The sequence below is a fragment of the Tympanuchus pallidicinctus genome, unplaced genomic scaffold (genome assembly GCF_026119805.1).
Source record: "Tympanuchus pallidicinctus isolate F22 unplaced genomic scaffold, pur_lepc_1.0 scaffold36, whole genome shotgun sequence".
Classification (NCBI taxonomy): Eukaryota; Metazoa; Chordata; class Aves; order Galliformes; family Phasianidae; genus Tympanuchus; species Tympanuchus pallidicinctus.
In genome coordinates this window covers 1,554,207-1,575,891 of record NW_026294754.1, presented here as the reverse complement: position 1 = coordinate 1,575,891, position 21,685 = coordinate 1,554,207, and the positions used below count along the sequence as shown (strand labels likewise).

At 54.2% G+C, this 21,685-nt stretch overlaps 2 protein-coding genes across 6 annotated transcripts in view; one reads left to right on the top strand and one right to left on the bottom strand.

Moving 5' to 3' along the window:
* Positions 1 to 9,597, top strand: part of RAB6A (RAB6A, member RAS oncogene family) — a 58,144-nt gene extending 48,547 nt beyond the window's left edge. For both annotated transcript variants that reach the window (XM_052699397.1, XM_052699396.1), the window contains exons 7-8: positions 6,070 to 6,136; positions 7,684 to 9,597. In XM_052699397.1, the coding sequence (XP_052555357.1) occupies positions 6,070 to 6,136; positions 7,684 to 7,748 (132 nt within the window). In that variant the 3' untranslated portion in view covers positions 7,749 to 9,597. The remainder of the gene's footprint in view (positions 1 to 6,069; positions 6,137 to 7,683) is intronic.
* A 2,407-nt stretch (positions 9,598 to 12,004) lies between these two features.
* On the bottom strand, positions 12,005 to 21,007 carry PLEKHB1 (pleckstrin homology domain containing B1). Of its 4 annotated transcripts, none has more exons than XM_052699403.1 (8): positions 20,924 to 20,991; positions 19,609 to 19,749; positions 19,362 to 19,426; positions 18,894 to 19,046; positions 15,541 to 15,643; positions 14,840 to 14,879; positions 14,003 to 14,108; positions 12,005 to 13,717 (listed from the first exon to the last, which is right to left on the bottom strand). In XM_052699403.1, the coding sequence occupies exons 3-8, from the start codon at positions 19,396 to 19,398 to the stop codon at positions 13,581 to 13,583; spliced, it is 576 nt and encodes a 191-aa protein (XP_052555363.1). In that variant the 5' UTR covers positions 19,399 to 19,426; positions 19,609 to 19,749; positions 20,924 to 20,991; the 3' UTR covers positions 12,005 to 13,580. The 4 variants fall into 4 exon arrangements, with proteins under 4 accessions (XP_052555363.1, XP_052555365.1, XP_052555366.1 ...); XM_052699405.1 differs by having other exon boundaries at positions 19,362 to 19,423; XM_052699406.1 differs by lacking the exon at positions 19,609 to 19,749 and having other exon boundaries at positions 20,924 to 21,007.
* Positions 21,008 to 21,685: the final 678 nt, after the last annotated feature.

Below are 21,685 nucleotides of genomic sequence, written 5' to 3'. Positions count from 1 at the left end.
TTTAGTGCTAGACCAAAGGATAATGGCTAAGATAGTGTCTCCTTAGCTGCAGCTCTTGTTTGCTACCCCCCAGTGGGAGACCAGTGAACTTCTGACTTTGGGTGCTGCTTTTCACTATTTGCTCATCCTTTTCTGCTGGATGGCAGTGCTGATAAGAACAAAGAGCTCTGTGCTCACTGCAGCAAGCCCACAAAGGCAAGAAGCCTGTGAGGATTGCACCATGCTTCAAACAACATGTTTTGCAATGCCAGTACCTTCTACCAGCAGAGAAACAGAGGGGAACGTAGAGCAGACAGCCCCTTTCAGCCCTTTTCCTTTGGGGTGATTTACCTGGGGCTCTGTTTGCAGGCACAGAGGTAGGTGTGCGTGTGAGCATTGCAGAGAGCTACACAGGGTGCTCAACGTGAATGCTGCAGGTTTTCATTTTGTTAATTCCCAGGCATTTCTTTTTCTCGAGGACTGATGTGATGAGCTGCTGGGGGAAGCCTCGTCTCTTCTGTTAGACAGGATTGTAATGTATCACAGAATCCCAGAATGGCCTGGGTTGGAAGGGAGCTCAAGGATCACGAAGCTCCAACCCCCCACCAATGCAGGGCCACCAACCTCCCCATTTCACAGCAGCCCAGGCTGCCCAGGGCCCCATCCAAGCTGGCCTTGAACACCTCCAGGGATGGATGGGGCATCACAGCCTCTCTGGCAGCTGTTCCAGCTTCCCTGTGCTGCTGGGCCTCTTAACATACAGCCAGGGCACCACAGGCCTCTAAACACATTGTTCTTCTGGCTCTGGGGGGAGGGTGCTGAAGGCAAAAGGAGCAGATGATGTACAGAGTGAAAATGGTGATAGCATTGTCCCAGCAGTAAATTGATGCAATACAGGGAAAAAAATAGGATCTGAGGTTCAGCTAAGAGTGATTGCCAGGAGAGCTGTGAGGCTGAGGAGAGAAGTAGATAGCTTGCTTCAGTTAACACAGAGACTGCCTCCCCAATTCATTTTATTTGTCAGCCCAGAATGAGCTTTAAAAGACTTTCAGATTCATGCTCTCTCTCAGCAGTCTGTAGTTCAGGGAATCTTGTTTGCCTGCAACCTTCGTGCCCAGAATATGTCAGGGTTCATTCTGCTGCCTTGTGTAAACAGAAGGGGGGGGAGAAGAGCCCCTAAGATGTCCTTCCAGCAAACCTGGCACACTCTGCTGTCCGAGAGCCATGGGCTGAGTGTGGCACTTGGCAGGCAGGCTTTCTCATGGCAGCTGCTGAAGGAGCCCCACGAGGAGCCCTCCTTTCCCAGAGCTGTCTGCAGGAGCAGCTTGGCCCTTTTCCCCATCCTTTGACTCACGTCTGTCTGATGGGCAGGAAGCACTCTTGGAGTTGAGCTGCTTTCCTCAGGGAATAAGAATGAGGGAAATACCATTGTTTGCTTTGCATTGAGGGGCAGATTCCTTGCCTGGCTTTTCTATAAGGGCAGCAATCCTCCTGGCCCTTCCTTGCCACTGCAGAGTGTTACGGTGCCAACTGCTCTGTTGCGACTCTGACCTGGTAGGGATTTGCTGCCTGGCACTGTTCATATCATAGAAACATAGAAGGGCCTGGGTTGATCATCTAATTTCAACCCCCTGCTATGTGCAGAATCACCAACCACCAGACCAGGCTGCTCAGAGCCACATCCCTGTTTGGGAAATGAGTTGAAATTAATAATGAGGGATGAGGGTTTGTCCGGCTTCGTCAGCAGAGTTGGATGCTGAAAGCCAAACTTGGTGTGATTACATTTTTCAGATGGCTGCATTTCATTCCAGCCTTAGAAAAAAAGGCCAGAGTGCTCACCCAGACATGTTCTGTGTGTGTGTGTGTGTGTGTGTACACGTGCACAAATACACATCCACGTGATGGTGTGTGCAAACACGTGCATTTATGTGTGTCCCTGTGATGTCTCACAGTGAGGTACGTGCTGGCTTGGGTCCTGGAGGCGCTGGGAAGCAATGAGGTCTTCAAATAGAAGTCAGCTTTCTAAAGTTCTGCTAATTGCATTTGTTCACATGTGCTGTGGCTGATAAGCAGAAGGTTAATAAGAAAGTTGATTTTCCTAGTTGCCAGATTTCTCTTTTTAGTCAAATAATTTAAGGGAGAAATACAGCTAAAGGCATCAGATTTATTCCTGATCATAATGCAAAGCAAGGATGACTGTATTTTAAACATTGAGCCCTTCTGTCAGCAGCTTGGTTTAAAAGCAGTAATTGCAGTTGGTTCCCATCATCTGACTTATTTTTAAGACAACCCCCACATCCTTCACCCTATTTACTGCATCCCTGATTGGCAGTATTTGGGGATATGTATTGTAAAAGGGGGAAATGAAATAGCAAGGAATGAAAGCAGTTCTTTTTTCTTCTCGGATCTCCAAGCACACAGCATCAGCCAAGGGGTCTGTGGAATGGCACGTTTCCTTCCTTCAGGGCAGAGATGTTGTGTGAGCATCCTCAACCAGGCACAGCCTGCTCCAAACTTTGCACATCTCTCCTTAAAACCCCAAGAGGGGATTTTTCACTCAGCAGAGGGTGGTGAGGCACTGGCACAGGTTGCCCAAGGAGGCTGTGGATGCCCCATCCCTGCAGGCATTCAAGGCCAGGCTGGATGTGGCTCTGGGCAGCCTGGGCTGCTGGTTGGCGACCTGCACACAGCAGGGCTTGGAGCTGGATGAGCATTGAGCTCCTTTGCAACCCAGGCCGTTCTGTCATTCTATGATTTTTTCACCCCTAAATCTTCTGCACCAAGAACTGGGTTAAAATTCTGCAGTATAGGAGCAACAAAGCACTGTGTGTGGCCTGATTTTATCTGGGAGTTGATTTTCTCCATCATAGCTGCAATGGTGCTGTGTTTCAGATTTAGGATGAGAATAATGTTGGCTGTACACAGAGCCAAATACTTGGTGCTCCTTGTGCCCTGCCAGCATGACCAGTTGACCCCAGGGCAGTTAGGGTTAGGGATCAGTAGGGTTAGGGTTCGGTGTGGTGCTGTGCTCAGCAATAAAAGCCAGAGGGAAGGAGGAAAGCAGTGTGGGAAGTTGCAAGGTATGGGTTGGTTTGTCTTCTCGAGAACCCATTCATTACCTGTGACAAACCCTACTTACCAGGGAATGTTTGCTCTGCATTGGGTATGAGTAACAGACCCTGAACTGTTTAAAGAGAACTTAAGTGCTGGAAAAGGAAACCTGTGAGTGGTTTACCTGATGTGAGGAGCTGGGAAAGCAGCAGAACAAGAGGAAATGGCTTAAAGTTGAAGGAGGGCAGCTTGAGGTTGGATGTCAGGGGGAAGTTGTTTAGAGAGAGAGTGGTGAGGGGCTGGAACAGCTGCCCAGAGAGGCTGTGATGCCCCTGTGATCCCTGGAGGTGTTGGAGGCCAGGTTGGATGGGGCCCTGGGCAGCCTGGGCTGCTGTGAGATGGGGAGGTTGGTGGCCCTGCATTGGTGGGGGGTTGGAGCTTCGTGATCCTTGAGCTCCCTTCCAACCCAACCATTCTGTGATACCATGAATAGATGACAAAGCTTTGTCACTATGCACAGGACTTGGGATTTTAGACTTCTACGTTTCTATTTCTCTGTTCTAGTTAGTCTTAAAAAATGTTGGATGTCAACATTGGATAATTGGGTTCAAAGTGAAGATTACCATGGTAAGGTAGGGAAAAGGTCCCCTTTAAACAGGGGTCTGTAGAAGATGCTTGCAGAGAGAGAACGCAGCTTCTTGTACCACTGCTCCTTCCATCACATAACTAGGTGTTTATCCATCCTTCCAGTTCCATCCAGTGATTCTTCAGTGCTTGTTGTCTAAGCAATCCACGGAGCAGAGATCAGTGATGTTCTCATTTGTAACTGGAACGGGCGTCCCTGGGGCAGTGGGGAGCTCCAGGATTGCTCTGACATGGGGTTGGTGCTCTGTGGGGCCGGGTGATCCTTGTGGGTGCCATGGAGCTTCCTCTGCTGTGTGTTGGAGGGGCAGCAGGTCTAACAGCTTCCCTGCAGTGCTGCAAAGAGTGCCTGAAAGCAGCAGTTTTTACCATCTACTTGACAGCATAGCAATAGGCTTCTCCAAACGGGGCTGTGGGTGGTGGTTGTGTGTTCTGCAGTGCAGCCTGGTGGCTGTCCAATAAGCCTTTTTTTTTTTTCAATGAAGTTGGGATTATTGAATATGAAGTGTTTTGAGAATTGAAGCCGTTTTAGGGACAGAATGGTGGAATCATTCAGGTTGGAAAAGAACCTCAGAGATCATCACGTCCAACCCCAGCCCACCCCACCGTGCCCACTGACCACATCCCTCAGTGCCACATCCCCCCAGTTCTGGAACAACTCCAGGGATGGGGACTCCCTGGGCAACTGTGCCACTGCATTACTGCTTTCTGGAGAAGAAAATTTCCCTAATATCCACTCTGAACCTCCCCCTGTGATTCTACTAAAGGCAAAGAAAGCACTGAGATTTCGGAGCGTGCGTGGGTTTGAGCACAGTGCTGAAACTTTCAGTGTTCCATAGCAAAGTGAGATTGAATCATGGTCACTTCCCTGGTCATCCTGATGGCAAAAAGCACTGATCTGCAAAGCTGCTCAGGTCTCTACGTTTACAAGAGCAGGTTGGATGGGGCCCTGGGCAATCTGGTCTGGTAGCAGGTCTGGAGGCTGGTGGCCCTGCCTGGGGTTGGGTTGGGGGTTGGAACTCAATGATCCTTAGGGTCCCTTCCAACCCAAGCCAACCCATGATTGTGTGAATACAAGCAGACAGAGCATCTGGCTCAGTTCTGTGGGGGTTGTAAGTGGTGTAGCTTTGTGTTGTTGGAGGAAAGAGCTGAGATAACATCTTGGTGTCCATTGAAGGCACCAGGGCTGATGTCAGGCTTGCACTGAGTGTTCCGTGGCTGTCAGTGGGATGGGTGTAGCACACTGATGGCAGAGCTGTCAGCTGTTTGGAAATACTGGGTGTCCTGGATGGCTGATAATGAAATGCATGGTGGCAGTGTGTCTGGGATGGTATAAAATTCCATGTGTGTGGAGATGCAGACGTGAGCTGTGGGTATCCCTGCTCACTGTGGGGAGTGGACGTGGACTGTTACGGTTCCTTTGCAATTCTGTGATACCACTTTGGCTCTGTCTTTTTTGTAGAAGGTGGGTTTGTGTTCAACACAACAGCACAGTCAGAGCTGTTCTCTGTAGGTGAGAACCAATTAGGCAACCATTTGTTAACCCTAATGAGCAGCAGGTGAGCTGTTCCCTCAGACCTGAGCTTTACTCCACAAGAAGGGAAGGGGCAAAGCTGGGAGGTTAGGAGAGGGAATCAGTCCTGTTCAGCCTTATCTTCCAGCCTCTATCAGGCTGTGAGGAGCTGGAATCTATGGGGCACAAAGGAAGGGCTCAGTAGGCAGGAGGCTGAATGCCCCATTGCTCTGGGATTGCAGATATGAGGAGGAAGTTTTGGAGGCAGAGGGTGGTGAGGCAGTGGCACAGGTTGCCCAAGGAGGCTGTGGATGCCCCATCCCTGCAGGCATTCAAGGCCAGGCTGGATGTGGCTCTAGGCAGCCTGGGCTGCTGCTTGGCGACCTGCACACAGCAGGGCTTGGAGCTGGATGAGCATTGAGCTCCTTTTCACCTGCATGCCCTGTTCTGACTCACAGTCCTGGCCGATGCTGATGGCAGACTGGGCAGTGTGGGCAGGCTGGGTGTTGTTTGCCTTGACGAGGCACTGCTCAGTAGTGGCAATGTGGGGTTATGAGGGTCAGGTTTCCACCTGGCATGGTGAAGCTTTTGGGGTCTGGCTGTGACAATCTGAGCTGGAAATCCCAAGTACCAACCAGAGTAGAGAAGGTGACAGAAGGTTTGCTGCCTGAAGCCGGTAACATTTCATCTTCAGTAACAACAACAAATGTGGTCTGCGGATTCTTAGGAATAAAGGTTATATTTGGTGTCAGGCTTTTTGGTGTGAGCCGTGTAAATAGTACAGAAGGATGTATTGAATCATTGTTTGAGCTGCATCAAACTGGGGTGTGCTCTTTGAAGTGCAATTGTTTTGATCTGTTCCTTGGTTTTTTGTTTTTTTGCAGCTTTTCCGACGCGTGGCAGCTGCCTTGCCTGGAATGGAAAGCACACAAGACAAAAGTAGAGAAGACAGTATCCTTTATGCTGCAGAGCTGTGGTGGCAGAGCGCTGCCAGTTACCGTGGGTGAGGAGAATGCAGGTCCTGAATAACAAAGGGAGGAGGAGGAGGAGGGGGGTGGTGTCTGTCCTGCAACCCTTGGTCAGCTTATGGGAGGGGGATGGAGGCAAGTAAGGCTTGATGTTGAAGTGCTGAGGAAGAACCCAGCTCATGCAAATAGAGGAATCTCCAAGGATGGAGATCCCATAGCCATTCAGCCCTGCAGAGAAGGACCTGGGGGTCCTGGTGAATGAAAAACGGAACATGAGCTAGCAGTGTGCTCCAAATGGGATCCTGGGCTCCATCAGCAGAGGGGTGGCCAGCAGGGACAGGGAGGTGATTGTCCCCCTCTGCTCTGCTCTCGTGAGGCCCCATCTGCAGCACTGCGTCCAGGGCTGGAGCCCCCAGGACAAGGAGCTGTTGGAGAGGGTGCAGAGGAGCCACAGAGATGAGCAGAGGGCTGCAGCACCTCCCTACAAAGACAGGCTGAGGGAGCTGGGCTTGTTGAGCATGGAGAAGAGAAGCTGCGGGGTGACCTCAGTGCAGCCTGCAGTGCCTCAAGGGAGCCTGCAGACAGGAGGGGAGTCAGCTCTGTGCAAGGGGAGATGGCAGCAGGACAAGGGGAAATGGTTTGGAGTTGAGGGAGGGCAGCTGGAGGTTGGATGTCAGGGGGAAGTTGTTTAGAGAGAGAGTGGTGAGGGGCTGGAACAGCTGCCCAGAGAGGCTGTGATGCCCCGTCCATCCCTGGAGGTGTTGGAGGCCAGGTTGGATGGGGCCCTGGGCAGCCTGGGCTGCTGTGAGATGGGGAGGTTGGTGGCCCTGCATTGGTGGGGGGTTGGAGCTTCGTGATCCTTGAGCTCCCTTCCAACCTGGGCCATTCTATGATTTTATGACTGCACTGATGCTGGTTCTTAACCTCAGACCACTCTGGGCAAATGTAGGGCTGAAGCTACACCTCCTGTGAAGCGTCGTAGAGCAGAGGGGCAGCAGAGGGCCTGGGGGCTGTGCTGAGGCACAAGTTCTGAGTGTTCTCCTTGGAGCTGATCAAAAATCCCTTGTTTGGCAGGTCACCAAAGGTTAATGAGCAACCATCTTCATTAACAAGAGGATGGTGGCAGGATACACAAGCACACACAGTTTCACTATCAGGGAGTTTCATCACCAGTTTCTAAATGGGAGAGTAATAAGGCACTTTGAATTTGACTTCCTGCAGCCTGCAGATAGCAGGAACTGAATGATTGTCTCCCCTGGGATTAACGGTGGGGGATTTTCCAGAGGCTCTTTCACAGATCACAGAGGGTTTGGGGGCTTTGAACTGCTTTTGCTGAGCGTTGGAGCCCTCTTAAGCATACCTAGAGGTCTAAATCAGCCCAATGGATCCAACGCTTGAAATGAATTCTTGCTCTTTCCCTTCCTTTGCTCCTCCTAATCTCTGTAAAGAGCAACTTGAACCCCGGAGGAGAGGAGGTGGAAGCAGCAGCAGCCCAAGCCGTATCTGTTGGCCTTAACTCCTCCTTCCCAGTGATTGACATCAAACTGGAAAAGCCTCAAGAGCAGCCTGTCAGTGAAGGAGGCTGCTCCTGCTAATACCGCGTGGCTTCTGACTTCCTCCAGAACATCACTGCTTTCCCTCCCTTTACTCTTCATTGACTGCAGTGTGAATATTGGCTTGAACCTTCCCCTTTCAGTAATAAGTATTGCAGTTCATCATCGCTGGCTGTCTCGTGGAGATGATCTATTAGCTTCACAAGCACACACACACACACACACACAAAGAAAATGTCGGTGTCTTCATTATTTATAAGAAAAAGAGGAAAAAAAAAAAAGCCAAAATATTCCGGCGTATTCTAGTTATAACTTAAAAAGACCAAAAAAAAAAAAAAAGACAAAAAAAAAGAAAAAACCCACCAAAAAAAAAAAGAAAAAGCAAAGAAAAAATAGGTACAATTTCTTAATATTTGTTCCTTTTTTTAATATGTTACGATACTGCACTTTGAAATGATGGAACCCCGAGCAAGTTTGGAGTTGGACATAGGTGAGATGTACGTGCAGAAGGGCGCTGCCAACCGTCCCTGCAGCGTCTGCCCCTGTGGGGGGAGCAGAGGAGAGAGCTCCAGTGCTGCCCTTGCCCTGCAGTCACACGGCTGGTGGCTTAAAGCTGAGCTCCTGTGCTTGGAGCAGAGGTAGCACAGGTAGTTTGCAGAGGGGTTGGAGCGTGGGGTCTTGTGAGGGGGGGATGATGGGAAGCAGAAGGATCTGGGGGATGGGAGGGATGTGTGCGCGTTAGCAAAACGCTCGCAGGGAGCGAGGAGATGTGAGAGGAGCTTGAGATGGCTTTGAAGAAGCGTTTTTTCCTTTTACGTAGAAGAAGAAGAAGAAAAGAAGAAGGAACGAAGCGGTGGCTGCGCGGAGAGGTGGGAGCGTGGCATTGCAGCCGCTGGGAGGACGTCAGCGTGGCGTTTCCATGGTTAAGAAAGGGGAGGTTTGGAAAGGAAAGCTGCCTGAGCTGATGGGGACGTGGGAGTTGGGCAGGAGGAAGGAGCGGAGGCGGCCTTCCCAGGCCGTGAGGGAGGGCGGCGGGCACGGCCGTACTGCAGTGGGGTCTCATGGGGGTCCCACGGGGAGCCAGAGGGGCAGAGAGGTGGGTGGGATGGAAGCCAACTTAAGGCGATGCAGACGGATGCCTTTATTTTTTAGCTTTTTATTTTTTATGTTGGGTCTTCCAGTTGGGTTAGTTCTGGTTTCTTTTTTTTGCATAGAGCTGTAGAGGTTGGTTCGATCCGAGTCGCTTCGTTTTCTGTTGAACTAGGCTTCTAATTAACCGTTCCTCTTTGATATTTATTTCTCTGCTTAATTTTTTTTAAACTCTTTTGGGTAATTTTGGTGGTATTTTTGCAAAGGGGTCTGTGTAGAGCTTTGCTGATGGGGCGAGATGCATCTACCCGAGAAACACGGACGGAACACACTAGAAGTGCACCCTTTTACTCTTTACTAGTCATTGTGAAGTTGCTGTGTCAGTTAATAAACACAACTGTAAATACATTGTTTGCTGGGCGAATAAGGCTGAGATCCAGTGCAGGAAGGGGTTCTTGAGTCTGCGTTGCATTGCTGCTCGCCAGCAGCTGCACATCCGGGCGCCTCTTGGTTCTCCTCTGCCCTGAAATAAGGAAGGGAACCACCCTCACCACCCCGTGCACCAGCAGTGGCTGTAACCTCCTGGGCTTCTCCATTCCCAGTGCCAGGCTCGTGCCCTGCCCTGGCTCTCTAGCAACTCTGCACAACAAGAACTTCAAAGGCAGAATGAGCTGTAAAGTGCTTTTATAATGCGATATCAGAGGCAAGGTTTTTTTTTGGTTTCGTTTTGTTTTGTTGTTTGTTTCTTTTTTTTTTTTTAACGTGGCATGTCTTGAAATAAACATCAATGATACGTGACAAAGGATCATTCTTTCTTTCTAAGAAGCTCTCGAGGGGAAGGAAACCTGGCTGCTTTTCCTGTATTGTACTTGCCTGAACTGTGCAGAAACGATCCATCTTGCCTCTTCGGTTGCTTTCCGTTGCCTTTTCTTCTTCCTTTTGCTTTTCAGCCAATCCACGTTGGCCATCGTTTCCCTGTTCCCCACTGGCACACACTTTTTGGGTTTCCCTTTGCTTTTCCTCCATCGCCATGGCCAGTAGAACCAGGGAACAGACTTCCTTTGTGATGACTTTGACGACAGTGAAGGTTTCTGCTCTGTTTCTGTTCTCCTCCCCGCTCTGGTTGTTGTACAGTACATGACGCAGCTGTCCATTACTCACTTTTTTGTCTTGATAACAAGTAGTTGAAGAAATTGTATAAGGGGGAAAAAAAAAAAAAAAGGTTCCTTTTCTTCATGTTGGAATGTCACTGGTACCTCAGCTCTGTTTGATAATATGAAACAACAAGAGAATCCGTAGCGCTTGAACTAAATAAATACCTGTCTCATTGGAAGGCTCCTCTCTCTTCTCTGCCTCTGTCCATCGTAACGTGGGGTTTCCTCTGGGTTTGAGGTGTTGGGAGGGAGCAGCAGTGAGGGTTGGAGGTTTTGGGGGGGAAATGCACAACAGTGCTGCTGCTGTGCTGCTGCCCTCTGCCCCATGCAGCTTTCTGCTCCTTTCTTGCTCTTTTGCATCCGGCAGCTTCCTGCGTTGTGTCCCGCCTTAGGGGTGCCCTCCTTGGACCTGTGGTTGGACCCAATTCCCCTGCTGGTGGACCCCACTCCAGCCCCATCCTACCAGAGACAGCAGCAGGAACGGCTGGGTGAGTACAGGTGGCAGAAGGGCCCCCCTGCTTGCCATGTGTGGTTGGAAATCTCCCCTCTTTTGGCCTCAGTTGGACGTCAGGAGGAAAGCCTTCACTGTGAGCACGGGCACTGTGATGCTGCCCTGATCTGTGGGTCCTGAGGCTGCAGATGGGGCTGTGGGCGCAGGCCTGTGGATCCCTGCCCATGGAGGGATGGGGTTGGGAGGCTCTGAGGGCCCTTCCCACCCAAACTGCTCCGGGGTTTTGGTTCCTGGAGGGGAGGGAGGCAGTCGTGGGTCGCTGGCTGTTCTATAGGTACATCAGCAGCCCAACCCCAAGTGCACTCCTTGTAAGATCTTTATCAAAAGCCTTGAGTGTGGTCTTGTGGGGGTGCCCTGGTGTGGTTGTTAGGGCAGTGAGGCAGTGCTGGCACCAGTGTGTGCTGTTACAGAGCTGCAGGGCATCCGTCCCATCAGCAGTCAGGGTGGCAGGGTGCTGCACTCCCTGGTGGCCTCGTTGCAAACCCCGGTGCAGCCATGCACGACCCTACATAGGAAATTACTTGGGATCCCTTTGTACCATGTTTGGGACTCAGCAGCTGCAGGGTGAGGCAGACATTTGGGTCGCTGCAGGGGGGGGGATTTTGCTGCTCCCCCTTATGGCTGGGGTTGGGTTTTCCCTATAGGTTTACCCTCCCTCCCCCTACAGGGATGCTTGAAGCTCGCTTCCCAGCCACCCAGTTGCCCTTTCTGAGCCCAACCTTCCAGGCTCACCCAGGGTATAAATTAAAGCAATTCCACGTCAGCCACCCGCAGAGCACATCTGGAAGGAGGACGGCTGCCCTGATTGTGTTAAGGTTTGATTAATGGCACCACTAATTAAAGTGCTGCAATCACCCATTCCCATGCACACCATCTGCTCAGTGCATTGGCGCTGCTGGGCGGTCAGGGGATGCAGTGAGGCCGGGTGCTGGCAGTGGCAGGGATGTGCCCACCTCACTGCACACTGCCTTCATCCCCATTGTGGGGCTTTCGGAAGCACTTTTGGGGCTCAGCAGGAGCAGGGCACACCTCCTTTCTGCTGCCTTTTGTCCAGATTGAATTGCAGTGTGTTTCATTAGGACTGGAACTCGGTGATCCTGAAGGTCCCTTCCACCCCAAAGCCAGGTGGCATTGCAGTGGGACTCTGCTGCGTCCCTCGGTGTCCCCGTGCTGTGGTACCACAAATCCAGGCTCACCCCAGGGTCTGCATCCCAAGTGCTGCTGCAGAGTTGGACACCTCCATCAGCACTAATTGGTGGCAGTGGCTAATTGGCTCCCAGCTGTGTGAGCTCGTGGGGGACCTCGTGGGGACAGGAGTTGGACACTTTTCCCCATTGCATGCTCCTTGTTTGGTGACAGAAGCAGCCCCACGGAGCACGGCGCTGTGGGACCCATATGGGTCTCTGGGGTGGGGATGCTGTGCAGAGGGTCTTTGGGGGCTCTTTCCCAGCTCCTCCCCAGCACCACACAGACCCCAAACCCCCCGTCACCCCACAGTGCTGCTCACAGCCCTCCTCACCCCCCTCCTCATTCCACAGCCTGGCTCTCGCTGGGGCCGCCTTTATTAGCCTTTTTATTTTAATTTTCTCCAAAAAACAGTGGTTGCAGGATTGGGTTTGCAGCAGTGGTGATGTGAGGAAGGATGGGGAAAGGATGAGGGTGACATCAGGGACATCCCGAGCCCCGAGGAGACGAAGCTTTGCCCGAAGAACGGGCCAGTTGCTGGTGCTGCTGTTGGTTTCCTACTTGGGATTTACAGTCTTTTTCTTTTTTTATGAATTCTTGAGCTGCTTATTTCATATCAGAGTTCTTGCAGTGATGCTCCTGGTGCTGCTCAGTGTGTGAATGTGGCCCCGTTGTGCACTGCTCTGGCTTGGGGCCACCCTAAATGACCGTCCCCATGCGTCGACCTCAAATCAAAACCTCAGTGCCTAAGGAGCTCTTCCCATTCCCCAAAACCTCAGTGCTTTGTGTCCCTCCTGGAGCTGCTGCTGCTAGATGCTGGCTGGGCAAGCCTCATTGTGGCCAAGGCTCTTCTCATCCCAATTCTTGGGTTCCCATCCCAATTCCAGGGTTTCTATTTGAATTCCCAGTTTCCAATCCCAATTCCTAGGTTCCCGTCTCACTTCCTGCGGTTCAATTTCTGTGTTCCCATCCCAGTTCCTGGATTCCCATTCTCACTTCCTGGGGATCCATCTTAATTTCTGTGCACTCAGTTCGATTCTTGCATTCCCATCCTGGTTCCTGGATCCCCGTTTCACTTCCTGCCATTGCTGTCTCACTTCTGGTGTTCCCATCCCGTGTCCTGGAGTTCCCAATTGCTGGGTTCCCACCTCACTCCCTGGGCTTCCCATCTCAATCTCTGCTCTTAGTTCAATTCCTGCATTCCCATTCCTATTCCAGGTGCTTCCATCCCAGTTCCTGATTCCTGGAGTTCCCATCCCAGTTCCTGGGTTGTTGACCCCAGTTCACAAAGGTTTGTCCCCAGTTCCTGAGCTTGCTCAGCCCCAGGGACTGCAGCCTGAAAGCCAGACACAGGCATGGAGCTGCTCACGTGTGTGGGGGTCTGTGGGTATGGGATAAGGGTTCTCACCCCCCCCCTTGCACTCAAATCCTCCTCCATTCCCTCGCTCTTCACACCAGCCCTGTGCCTGTTTCCTACCCTGGCACCCGTGGGCATTTGCAGATCCCTTCCTCAGGGCTGCAGTTTGGGGTGAAAAAAAAAACCCCACTACGGTGCAGGTACCTCTCCCCCAAAAGACCCTTTAAAAAAGCAGTTTTGTAAAGGAGAACCTGGCTGCCCCCCTGAAATGGGCTGCTGGGAGCAGCACCCCTCCAAACTCATCCCCCCCCCCCAAAAAAAAAACTTCAGGTATTTCTGCAGCTGGAGATTTGGGGTGGGGATGGTGCCAGGCTGCGGGGCCACATCCTCCCAATCCCCAGCAGTTTCCCTGGGGCAGCGAAAGGTCTTGGCTGAGGTTTTTGGGTTCGTGGGGGTTATCTGATGCAAAAGCCGCGGGTGGGTGGGATGGAGTTGCTCCCCTTTGTCCCAGAAGGATGATTTCTGCGGGGTGCCAAGCCAGGGGCGCGTTACTTCGGGCTGGGGAGCCAAAGGATCCACTAAAACCAGCATGGCATCCACATGAAGGAGCCCAGGGCTGCACCAGTGGCGGCCCCAGCCAGCAGCCCCAAGGCCATCTGGTCCCCGGAGACGCGGTAGGGATCCTCGCGCACGATGACGTGGGTCACCCCGGGGGCTGCAAGGCAAAAAGGGGGCGGTGGGCGGCCTGGGGATCCCCTGAGGGGGTCACATCTCCCCCCCCCCACCCCCCAGAAACCCTAAAAATCTCCCAACCCCCCCCAGCCTATCCCCCATCCCTATGGACCACCCCAAGTGCCGCCGTGCGCTGAGTTTGAAAGGTCTCAGCTCGCTGTGTCCTAGAAATAGCTCCAAGTCTGACCAGGGTTGGAGCTCTGATCTACACAGTGTCCCCAGGACGGCACCAAATGGCACAGAGGGAAGGAAGGGGAGAATGACCCACCTCCATATTGGTGGCCGTAGTGGCCGGAGCTGATGTAGGCGGTCTGGTGGGAGTCGATGGGCACCGTCTGGTAGTAGTCATCATCATAGGGGTCATAGACGTGCACCTGCGTGTGGTGGGAGCAGTCTCAGGCCAGTCTCTGCCTTTTCTCCCCTTCACTCCATCCCCATTGCCTTAATTATGTCCCCATCACTCTAACTCTGACCCATCCCCCTGTTCCCTTTGACCCCATTCCTCTTAACTCTGCCCTTCTCAGCTCCTTCCCTGGCCCCCCTTAACTGCATTCTCAGCTCTTCAACTCAGCCCCTGCTCCCCATAACTGCCCCCGTTGCTCTGAAATTTGTCCCCGCTCCCTTAACTCTGTCCCCATCACTTCAACCTGTCCCCATTGCCCTCAACTCTGCCTTCATCACCTCAACTCTGCCATTATCACCTTATCTTCATCCCCTCACCTTAATTGTGTCCCCATTGCCCTTAACTCTGCCCCTATCCCCTTAACCATGTCCCCATCACCTTAATTTGTAGAATCACAGAATCATTATGGCTGGGAGAACGCTCCAAGATCCCCAACCTCAATCCCAACCCATCCCCACCATGCCCACTGACCATATCCCTAATTCTGCCCCTTTCCCTTCACTGTGTCCCCATTCCCTTGACTGTGACTGCATCACTAACTCTCACCCTACACTGAATTCTTTCCCCATCATCATAACTCTGCCTGCATAACCTTAACTCTGCCCCTGTCCCCTTCAGTTACGTCCCCATTGCCATCCCCAGCTCTTCCCATTGGTGCCCCTGATGCCCCTATTTCAAGGCACGAGGGTGGGGAAGCCTCACCGGGGTGGATTTTGCCTCCAGCACTGCCATCTTCCATGCACTGTGAAGGAAGCAGAGGGAGTGAGTTGGGGGCTTGGCTGGGCAGCAGCCCCCTCCCTCCAGCCGTGCCAGCATTAATCCTTAATTCCCAATTAGCACAGGGCTGGGGATGGGGTGCACAGCAGGAATGGCTCAGGGTGAGTGAGGTGGGAATGTGACCCCAAACTGGTGGATAATGGGTGAGTTTCCCCCCATCCCAAGTGTCTCAACACAGAATCATAGAACAGCTTGGATTGGAAGGGACCTCAAAGGCCATCCAGTTCCAACATCTCCCTGTGGTCTAAGAGCAGCTTAAGGTTTCTTGCTATTGAAGATAAAGAGGAGCGGTGCTAAAAGCGGCGTTGCATCATCCTGGGCATGGCCTTAATCCAATTAGCACTCCACGTTTGCATTATTTATCAACGAACGCGGATGGAAATGCTGTCACAGTTCTTTGTGGTTGGCTAAGAGGTGGTTTCTCATCCAGGATACTTAAAAATAGCTCTGCTCGGCTCAGAGGTATTCAATGAGAAAAGCAAATCTGCACCCCCTGCCCTGCATATGACCTCAGAGCTTGCAGCAAGAGGGAGCTGGGGGCAGCAGGATCTGATTTTCTTCCCACTGAGGTGCTTTTGGGGCCGGGATAGTGGGGGCTGGAGCTACTGGGGGTTTTAGGCACTTACATGGCATCGTCCTCACTCTCAGCACACAGCGTCGTCTTGGAGCCGTCGCGCAGCACGACGGTCAGCAGGCACTCACGGCTCTTCCCCTCAGGTGGCTGCACGTCTGCAAGGGGACAGACAAAGCCAACCTCAGCAGGGGGATCTGAGAGGACCCCCAAAGCCACCTGAGGGGACCCACAGTGCCAACCAGTGGGATCCCCAATGCCAACCCAGTGGATCCCTCAAAGCAACCCAGTGGGACCCCCAAAGCCACCAAAGAGGATCCACAAAGCCCCTGAGGGGATGCAAAGTGCCAACCAGTGGGACCCCCAAAGCAACCCAAGGGGATCCCCAAAGTTGTCTTTCAGGACCCCCAAAGCCCCTTGAGGGGACACACAATGCCAACCAATGGGATCCCCAAAGCCAAACCAGTGGATCCCCCAAAGCAACCCAGTGGGACCCCCAAAGCCACCAAAGAGGATCCCCAAAGCCACCTGAGGGGACACACAGTGCCAACCAGTGGGATCCCCAATGCCAACCTGGTGGGGCCCCCAAAGCAACCCAAGTGGATCCCCAAAGCTGTCCTTTGGGACCCCCAAAGACACCTGAGGGGACTTACAGTGCCAACCAATGGGATCCCCAAAAGCAAACCAGTGGAGCCCCCAAAACCACCCAAGGGGATCCCCAAAGTTGTCTTTCAGGACCCCCAAAGCCCCTGAGGGGACCCACAGTGCCAACCAATGGGATCCTCAAAACCAAACCAGTGGGATCCCCAAAGCCAAATCAGTGGATCCCCCAAAGCCAACCCAGTGGGACTCGTAAAGCCACCAAAGATGATCCCCAAAGCCACCTGAGGGGACACACAGTGCCAACCAGTGGGATCCCCAAAGCCAACCCAGTGGAGCCCCCAAAACCACCCAAGGGGATCCCCAAAGTTGTCTTTCAGGACCCCCCAAAGCCTCTTGAGGGGACCCACAGTGCCAACCGATGGGATCCCCAATACCAACCCGGTGGGGCCCCCAAAGCAACCCAAGGGGATCCCCAAAGTTGTCTTTCAGGACCCCCAAAGCCACCTGAGGGGATGCACAATCCCAACCAATGGGATCCCCAAAGCCATACCAGTGAATCCCTCAGAACAACCCGGTGGGATCCCCAAAGCCACCAAAGAGGATCCACAAAGCCCCCTGAGGAGATGCACAGTGCCAACCAGTGGGATCCCCAAAGCAACCCAGTGGGACCCCTAAAGCCACCAAAGAGGATCCGCAAAGCCACCTGAGGGGACCCACAGTGCCAACCAATGGGATCCCCAATGCCAACCCGGTGGGGCCCCCAAAGCAACCCAAGGGGATCCCCAAAGTTATCTTTCAGGACCTCCAAAGCCCTTGAGGGGACACACAATGCCAACCAGTGGGATTCCCAATGCCAACCCAGTGGATCCCTCAAAGCAACCCAGTGGGACCCCGAAAGCCACCAAAGAGGATCCAGAAAGCCCCTGAGGGGACCCACAATGCCAACCAGTGGGACCCCCAAAGCCAACCCAGTGGAGCCCCCAAAGCAACCCAAGGGGATCCCAAAGCCACCTGAGGGGACCCACAGTGCCAACCAGTGGGACCCCCAAAGCAACCCAAGGGGATCCCCAAAGTTGTCTTTCAGGACCCCTAAAGCCACCTGAGGGGACCCACAGTGCCAACCAATGGGATCCCCAATGCCAACCTGGTGGGGCCCCCAAAGCAACCCAAGTGGATCCCCAAAGCTGTCCTTTGGGACCCCCAAAGACACCTGAGGGGACTTACAGTGCCAACCAATGGGATCCCCAAAACCAAACCAGTGGAGCCCCCAAAACCAGCCAAGGGGATCCCCAAAGTTGTCTTTCAGGACCCCCAAAGCCCCTGAGGGGACCCACAGTGCCAACCAATGGGATCCTCAAAACCAAACCAGTGGGATCCCCAAAGCCAAATCAGTGGATCCCTCAAAGCAACCCAGTGGGACCCCTAAAGCCACCAAAGAGGATCCCCAAAGCCACCTGAGGGGACCCACAGTGCCAACCAGTGGGATCCCCAAAGCAACCCAGTGAGACTCCCAAAATCACCCAAGGGGATCCCCAAAGTTGTCTTTCAGGACCCCCCAAAGCCCCTTGAGGGGACCCACAGTGCCAACCAATGGGATCCTCAAAACCAAACCAGTGGGGCCCCCAAAGCCACCCAAGGGAACGCACAGTGCCAACCAATGGGATCCCCAAAGCCAACACAGTGAGGCCCCCCAAAATCACCCAAGAGGTCCCCAAAGCCACCCATGGGGTGGGATTTTCACCCCAAAAGCCACGCTCAGAGTTGGCTTTGGTTTTCTCTTTGTCTCTGCACTCAAAAGGTCAGGCACCAACGCCAGCAGGAACTTCCACCTCCGCAGCAGAAAACGACCCCAACTCTCCTACTTTGGGCTGAGTTTGCATTGGAAGTGTCAAATCTGACGGGTGCACGAGAGGGAACCAACGCCAAACCCATCACACTCCGATTTTGCCAGGAGCTCCACGGAGGCCCCGGCGTGAAGAAAAGCACTTTGTGCTGCGCCGTGGGCTGAGCTGAGCTCTGCTGTGTTTGTGCGAGACGGAGCGCTGAGTCAGAGCCGTGGGAGCGCTGGGAACGAGTGCGGAGTGGAGGTGGGGAAAGAAGAGGGGAGAGGGCACAGATGTGGGGGGGATGAGGCGGTGCGGGATGGAGCGGGGAGGGCGGCACAGCCTTTGGGGTTGGGTGGGCAAAGGGCACGGGTTGAAGTGGACACGGCCACGCAGAGCCACGGGGCTCGGGGACGTGGATCCTGGTGACGCTGAACGTGGGGACCTTGGGATTCCAAGCTTGGAGATGCGGTGCAGAGATGGAGCTGGGGGATGTGGAGCTTGGGGATGTGGAGCTTGGGGACACAGGGTTTGGGGATATAGGGCTTGGGAATGCCAGTCTTGGGTACATAAGGATTGGAGATGTGGAAGCTGGGGACACAAGGCATGGGGACAAAGAGCTTGGGGACACGGGGGTTGGGAAAGCAGGGCTGGGGGATGTAAGCATTGGAGATAGAACAGCTTGGGCACAACAAGGATTGGGGGACAGCGTGTGGGGACTGAGAGCTTGAGGATGCAGAGCTTGGGAACAGAGGGCTTGGGGACACAGGATGCGGAGTCTGGGGACTCAACTTGGGGACCCATCTTGGGGATGCAGAGCCTGATACACAAGGAGTGGGGGCACAACAAGTGGGGACACAGAGCTTGGGGGATATGGGGGTGCAGGGAATGGGGACACGGAGCTTGAGGATGCCGAGCTTGGGAACGTGGGGCTCGGGGACGAGTGGGAACACAGGGATTGGGGCTGCGGGGCTCCGCTCACCGCGGCACTCGCGGCCGGTCCGCACGTCGCGACAGCTGTACTTGATGTGGATGCGGCCGTCCATGTCGCGCTGCGTCTCGTCGTGGTAGTAAACCAAGCTGCCATCCAGGTAGAGGACGAACCAATTCCTCTTCCAACGGCGCAGGATGGAGCCTGGGGGGATGGATGAAGGGGTGTGAGTGAGCCTAAAACCCGCAGCGGGGTCCCGCTGCCCCCCCCAGCACAACCAGTAGGGTGCCTGGCTTGGGGATGAACCACAGCAGCGTGGATTTAACAAAACTCTTGGATCCATCCCTGGAAAAGCCATTGGGGCATCTCACAGTCCTTATAGGGTGGGAGGAGGAGGGTCCTCATAATGTGTATCCGTGGCTGAGCTCCGTGACCCCAAACTGCGTCCTGGGTTTGGGTGCCCAGCGTGGAGCTCAGGAACAGAACCCCATAGAGGCTGGGATCGGGATTGGCACTCACTCTGCCGCCAGAGCCATCCGCTCTTCACCAGGGCCATGGCCACAGGAGGGCTTCCGGACCTTCTGCTGCAGGGAGGGGAAAAAAAACAGAACAGAAAGAACCAGGTTAGAAGAGCAGCTCCTGCTGCCCCCACTTTCTCCCCGTGGGGCTGCAGGAGGGCTATGGGAAACAGCCGGGTGAATCGGGGCCGTGCAGACGTAGGGTTTCATAACTGGGGAAACACTGAGGTGGGGAGGGGCTGTGCCACCTTTCTTGGTGCCTTTAATCTCGTTGGGATTTAGGGATTATCGTCCCGTGGAGGTAAAAGGAGAAATCCGGGACGCGGATGAAAACAGGCGCTCCCTGCCCACGGCCTCGGTAACTTTCCACTTGTTTTTTGTTTTCCTGCCTGGATGGAAATTAATCCTTAATGAGGCCATGAAGTCATCGCTCCCCGGATCCCCGAGCAGTGACAGCAGCACAGTGCCAAGCAGGAACGGCCCCATCGCTGGGCACCCCGACACCGCAGCACTGCCTGAAGCCCAGCGTGTCCCCCTGGGCTTTGTGACCCCCTCCACCCACCCCCCCCATTGAAATCACAGCACCTGCTGCTCACATCTCTGGGTTCCTGTGCTCACATCCCCAGTACCCACATCTGGTGCTCTCCTATCCGTGTCCCCCCCCACGCCACCTCTTCTGCCTCCATATCCACTTTGTGGGCACCGTTTGCTCCATCCCCACAGTGCCCACCTCCCCACGTACGCACACCCCCAGTTCAGTACCCGCATCTCCATTGCTGCCCTCCCCATCTCCTGCTGCTCCCATGCCTGGTAACTCCTGCATCCCACTCCCCTGCACCCCACTCCCCTGTGCCCCCATCCTTTGTACCCTGTCCCTTTTAATCCATTCCTGGTACCCCATCCCCTCGTACCCTAAACACCGTATCTCCAACTCTGGTATCCCCCCATGCCCCTGTACCCAAATCCCTTGCAGCCCCTTTTCCATTTACCCCATCCCCCTGTACCCCATCCCTTTATACCTCCGTTCCCTCTCCTTGTTCCCCCATCCTTCTGTAACCCCCATCCCTTTGTACCCTCATCCCTCATACCCCCATCCCCCTGGACCTCCATCCCTCTATACCTCCCATCCCCCTTTGCCCCCCCGTTATCCCCATCCCTTGTACCCCCCTATATCCCCTTATACCCCATCCTCTGATACCCCCATCCCTCTGTATCCATATCCCTACTACCCCCATCCCCCCGTACCCCCATCCTTTACACCCCATCCCTTGTACCCCCCGTATCTCCTTCTACCCCATCCCCCGCTACTCCCATCCCCCTGGTACCCCAATCCCTGCTACCTTCATCCACTGTACCCCTCACCCCCCTCTACCCATCCCCCATACCTCATCCCTCCGTAACTCCTGCTTACCCCAATCCCCCCATACCCCACTTCCCTTGCACACCCATCCCTTTGTACCACCATCCCCCCGCACCCCCACCTCCTGCATCCCACCCCCTCTCACCCCATCCCGAATTCCTCACCCCATTGCCCCCCGGACCCCCCCCTCCCCATCCCCTCACCGTGCACAGCAGCACAGCAGATCCCCGCTGCGCTCCGCTCCCGCTCGCGTTCCCTCCGCCCGTCCCCCGCTGCACGCACAGCGCTCTGGGAGCTGTAGTCCGACACAGGGAAACGATCCTAAAGGAGCTGTGGGGCCCTCCGGAAAAATGGCCATTTGGGGGTAATTTGAGGTCTGGAAGCACTTCGTGGGGTTGTTGGTCCACAGGATGCTGAGGGTGGGATGGGGTGCGTGGTCCCGGAGGGGGTCACAGCATCACCTCCATCCCACAGAGCAGGGCTGGGGTCAGGGTTGGGCTGAGAGTCACTGCCTGAATGTGAGAGCCCCCAAAAAGTGGGGATGCACGGAAGGTCCCCCCCATCCCGGAGCCCCGATCCCCCCCTGCGATGCACACAGCATCACACGGATGGAGTGGCCTCGTGGTTGGGGGAAAAAATGGGGGGGGGGGGGAAAAAAAAGCAGATGGAAATTCCAAGCCAATGCTGTGTGCTTGGGGTCTTCCGGGGGAGCCCTGAGGCCATGGGGTACACAGAGGATGCTGGGGGGGTCAAGGTGCTTCACTCCTCTGAGTGGTATCCTGGCACTGGGGGCTGGAGCAGTGGGAGGGGGAGCACCTTCTGCGGGGATACCCCCAATCTAACACCAGGTTTGGGGGTTCATAAGGCAGGAGGAAGTAGGGAGAGGGGTCAGCAATGCCCTGGCTCTGCAGAACGGCATTTGGGGTCATCACTTGAGCTCCTTCTGCCAAAACCTGCGATAGGAA

What these genes read in the sequence shown, in the direction of transcription:
- PLEKHB1 (XM_052699406.1), bottom strand. Translation starts at nt 19,398, where the DNA reads ATGGCCCTGGTGAAGAGCGGATGGCTCTGGCGGCAGA. An exon ending in CGGATGGCTCTGGCGGCAGA is followed by an intron (nt 19,047 to 19,361) that starts GTGAGTGCCAAT and finishes CCATCCCCCCAG; the next exon opens with GCTCCATCCTGCGCCGTTGG. An exon ending in TGGAGGCAAAATCCACCCCG is followed by an intron (nt 14,109 to 14,839) that starts GTGAGGCTTCCC and finishes CACCACACGCAG; the next exon opens with GTGCACGTCTATGACCCCTA.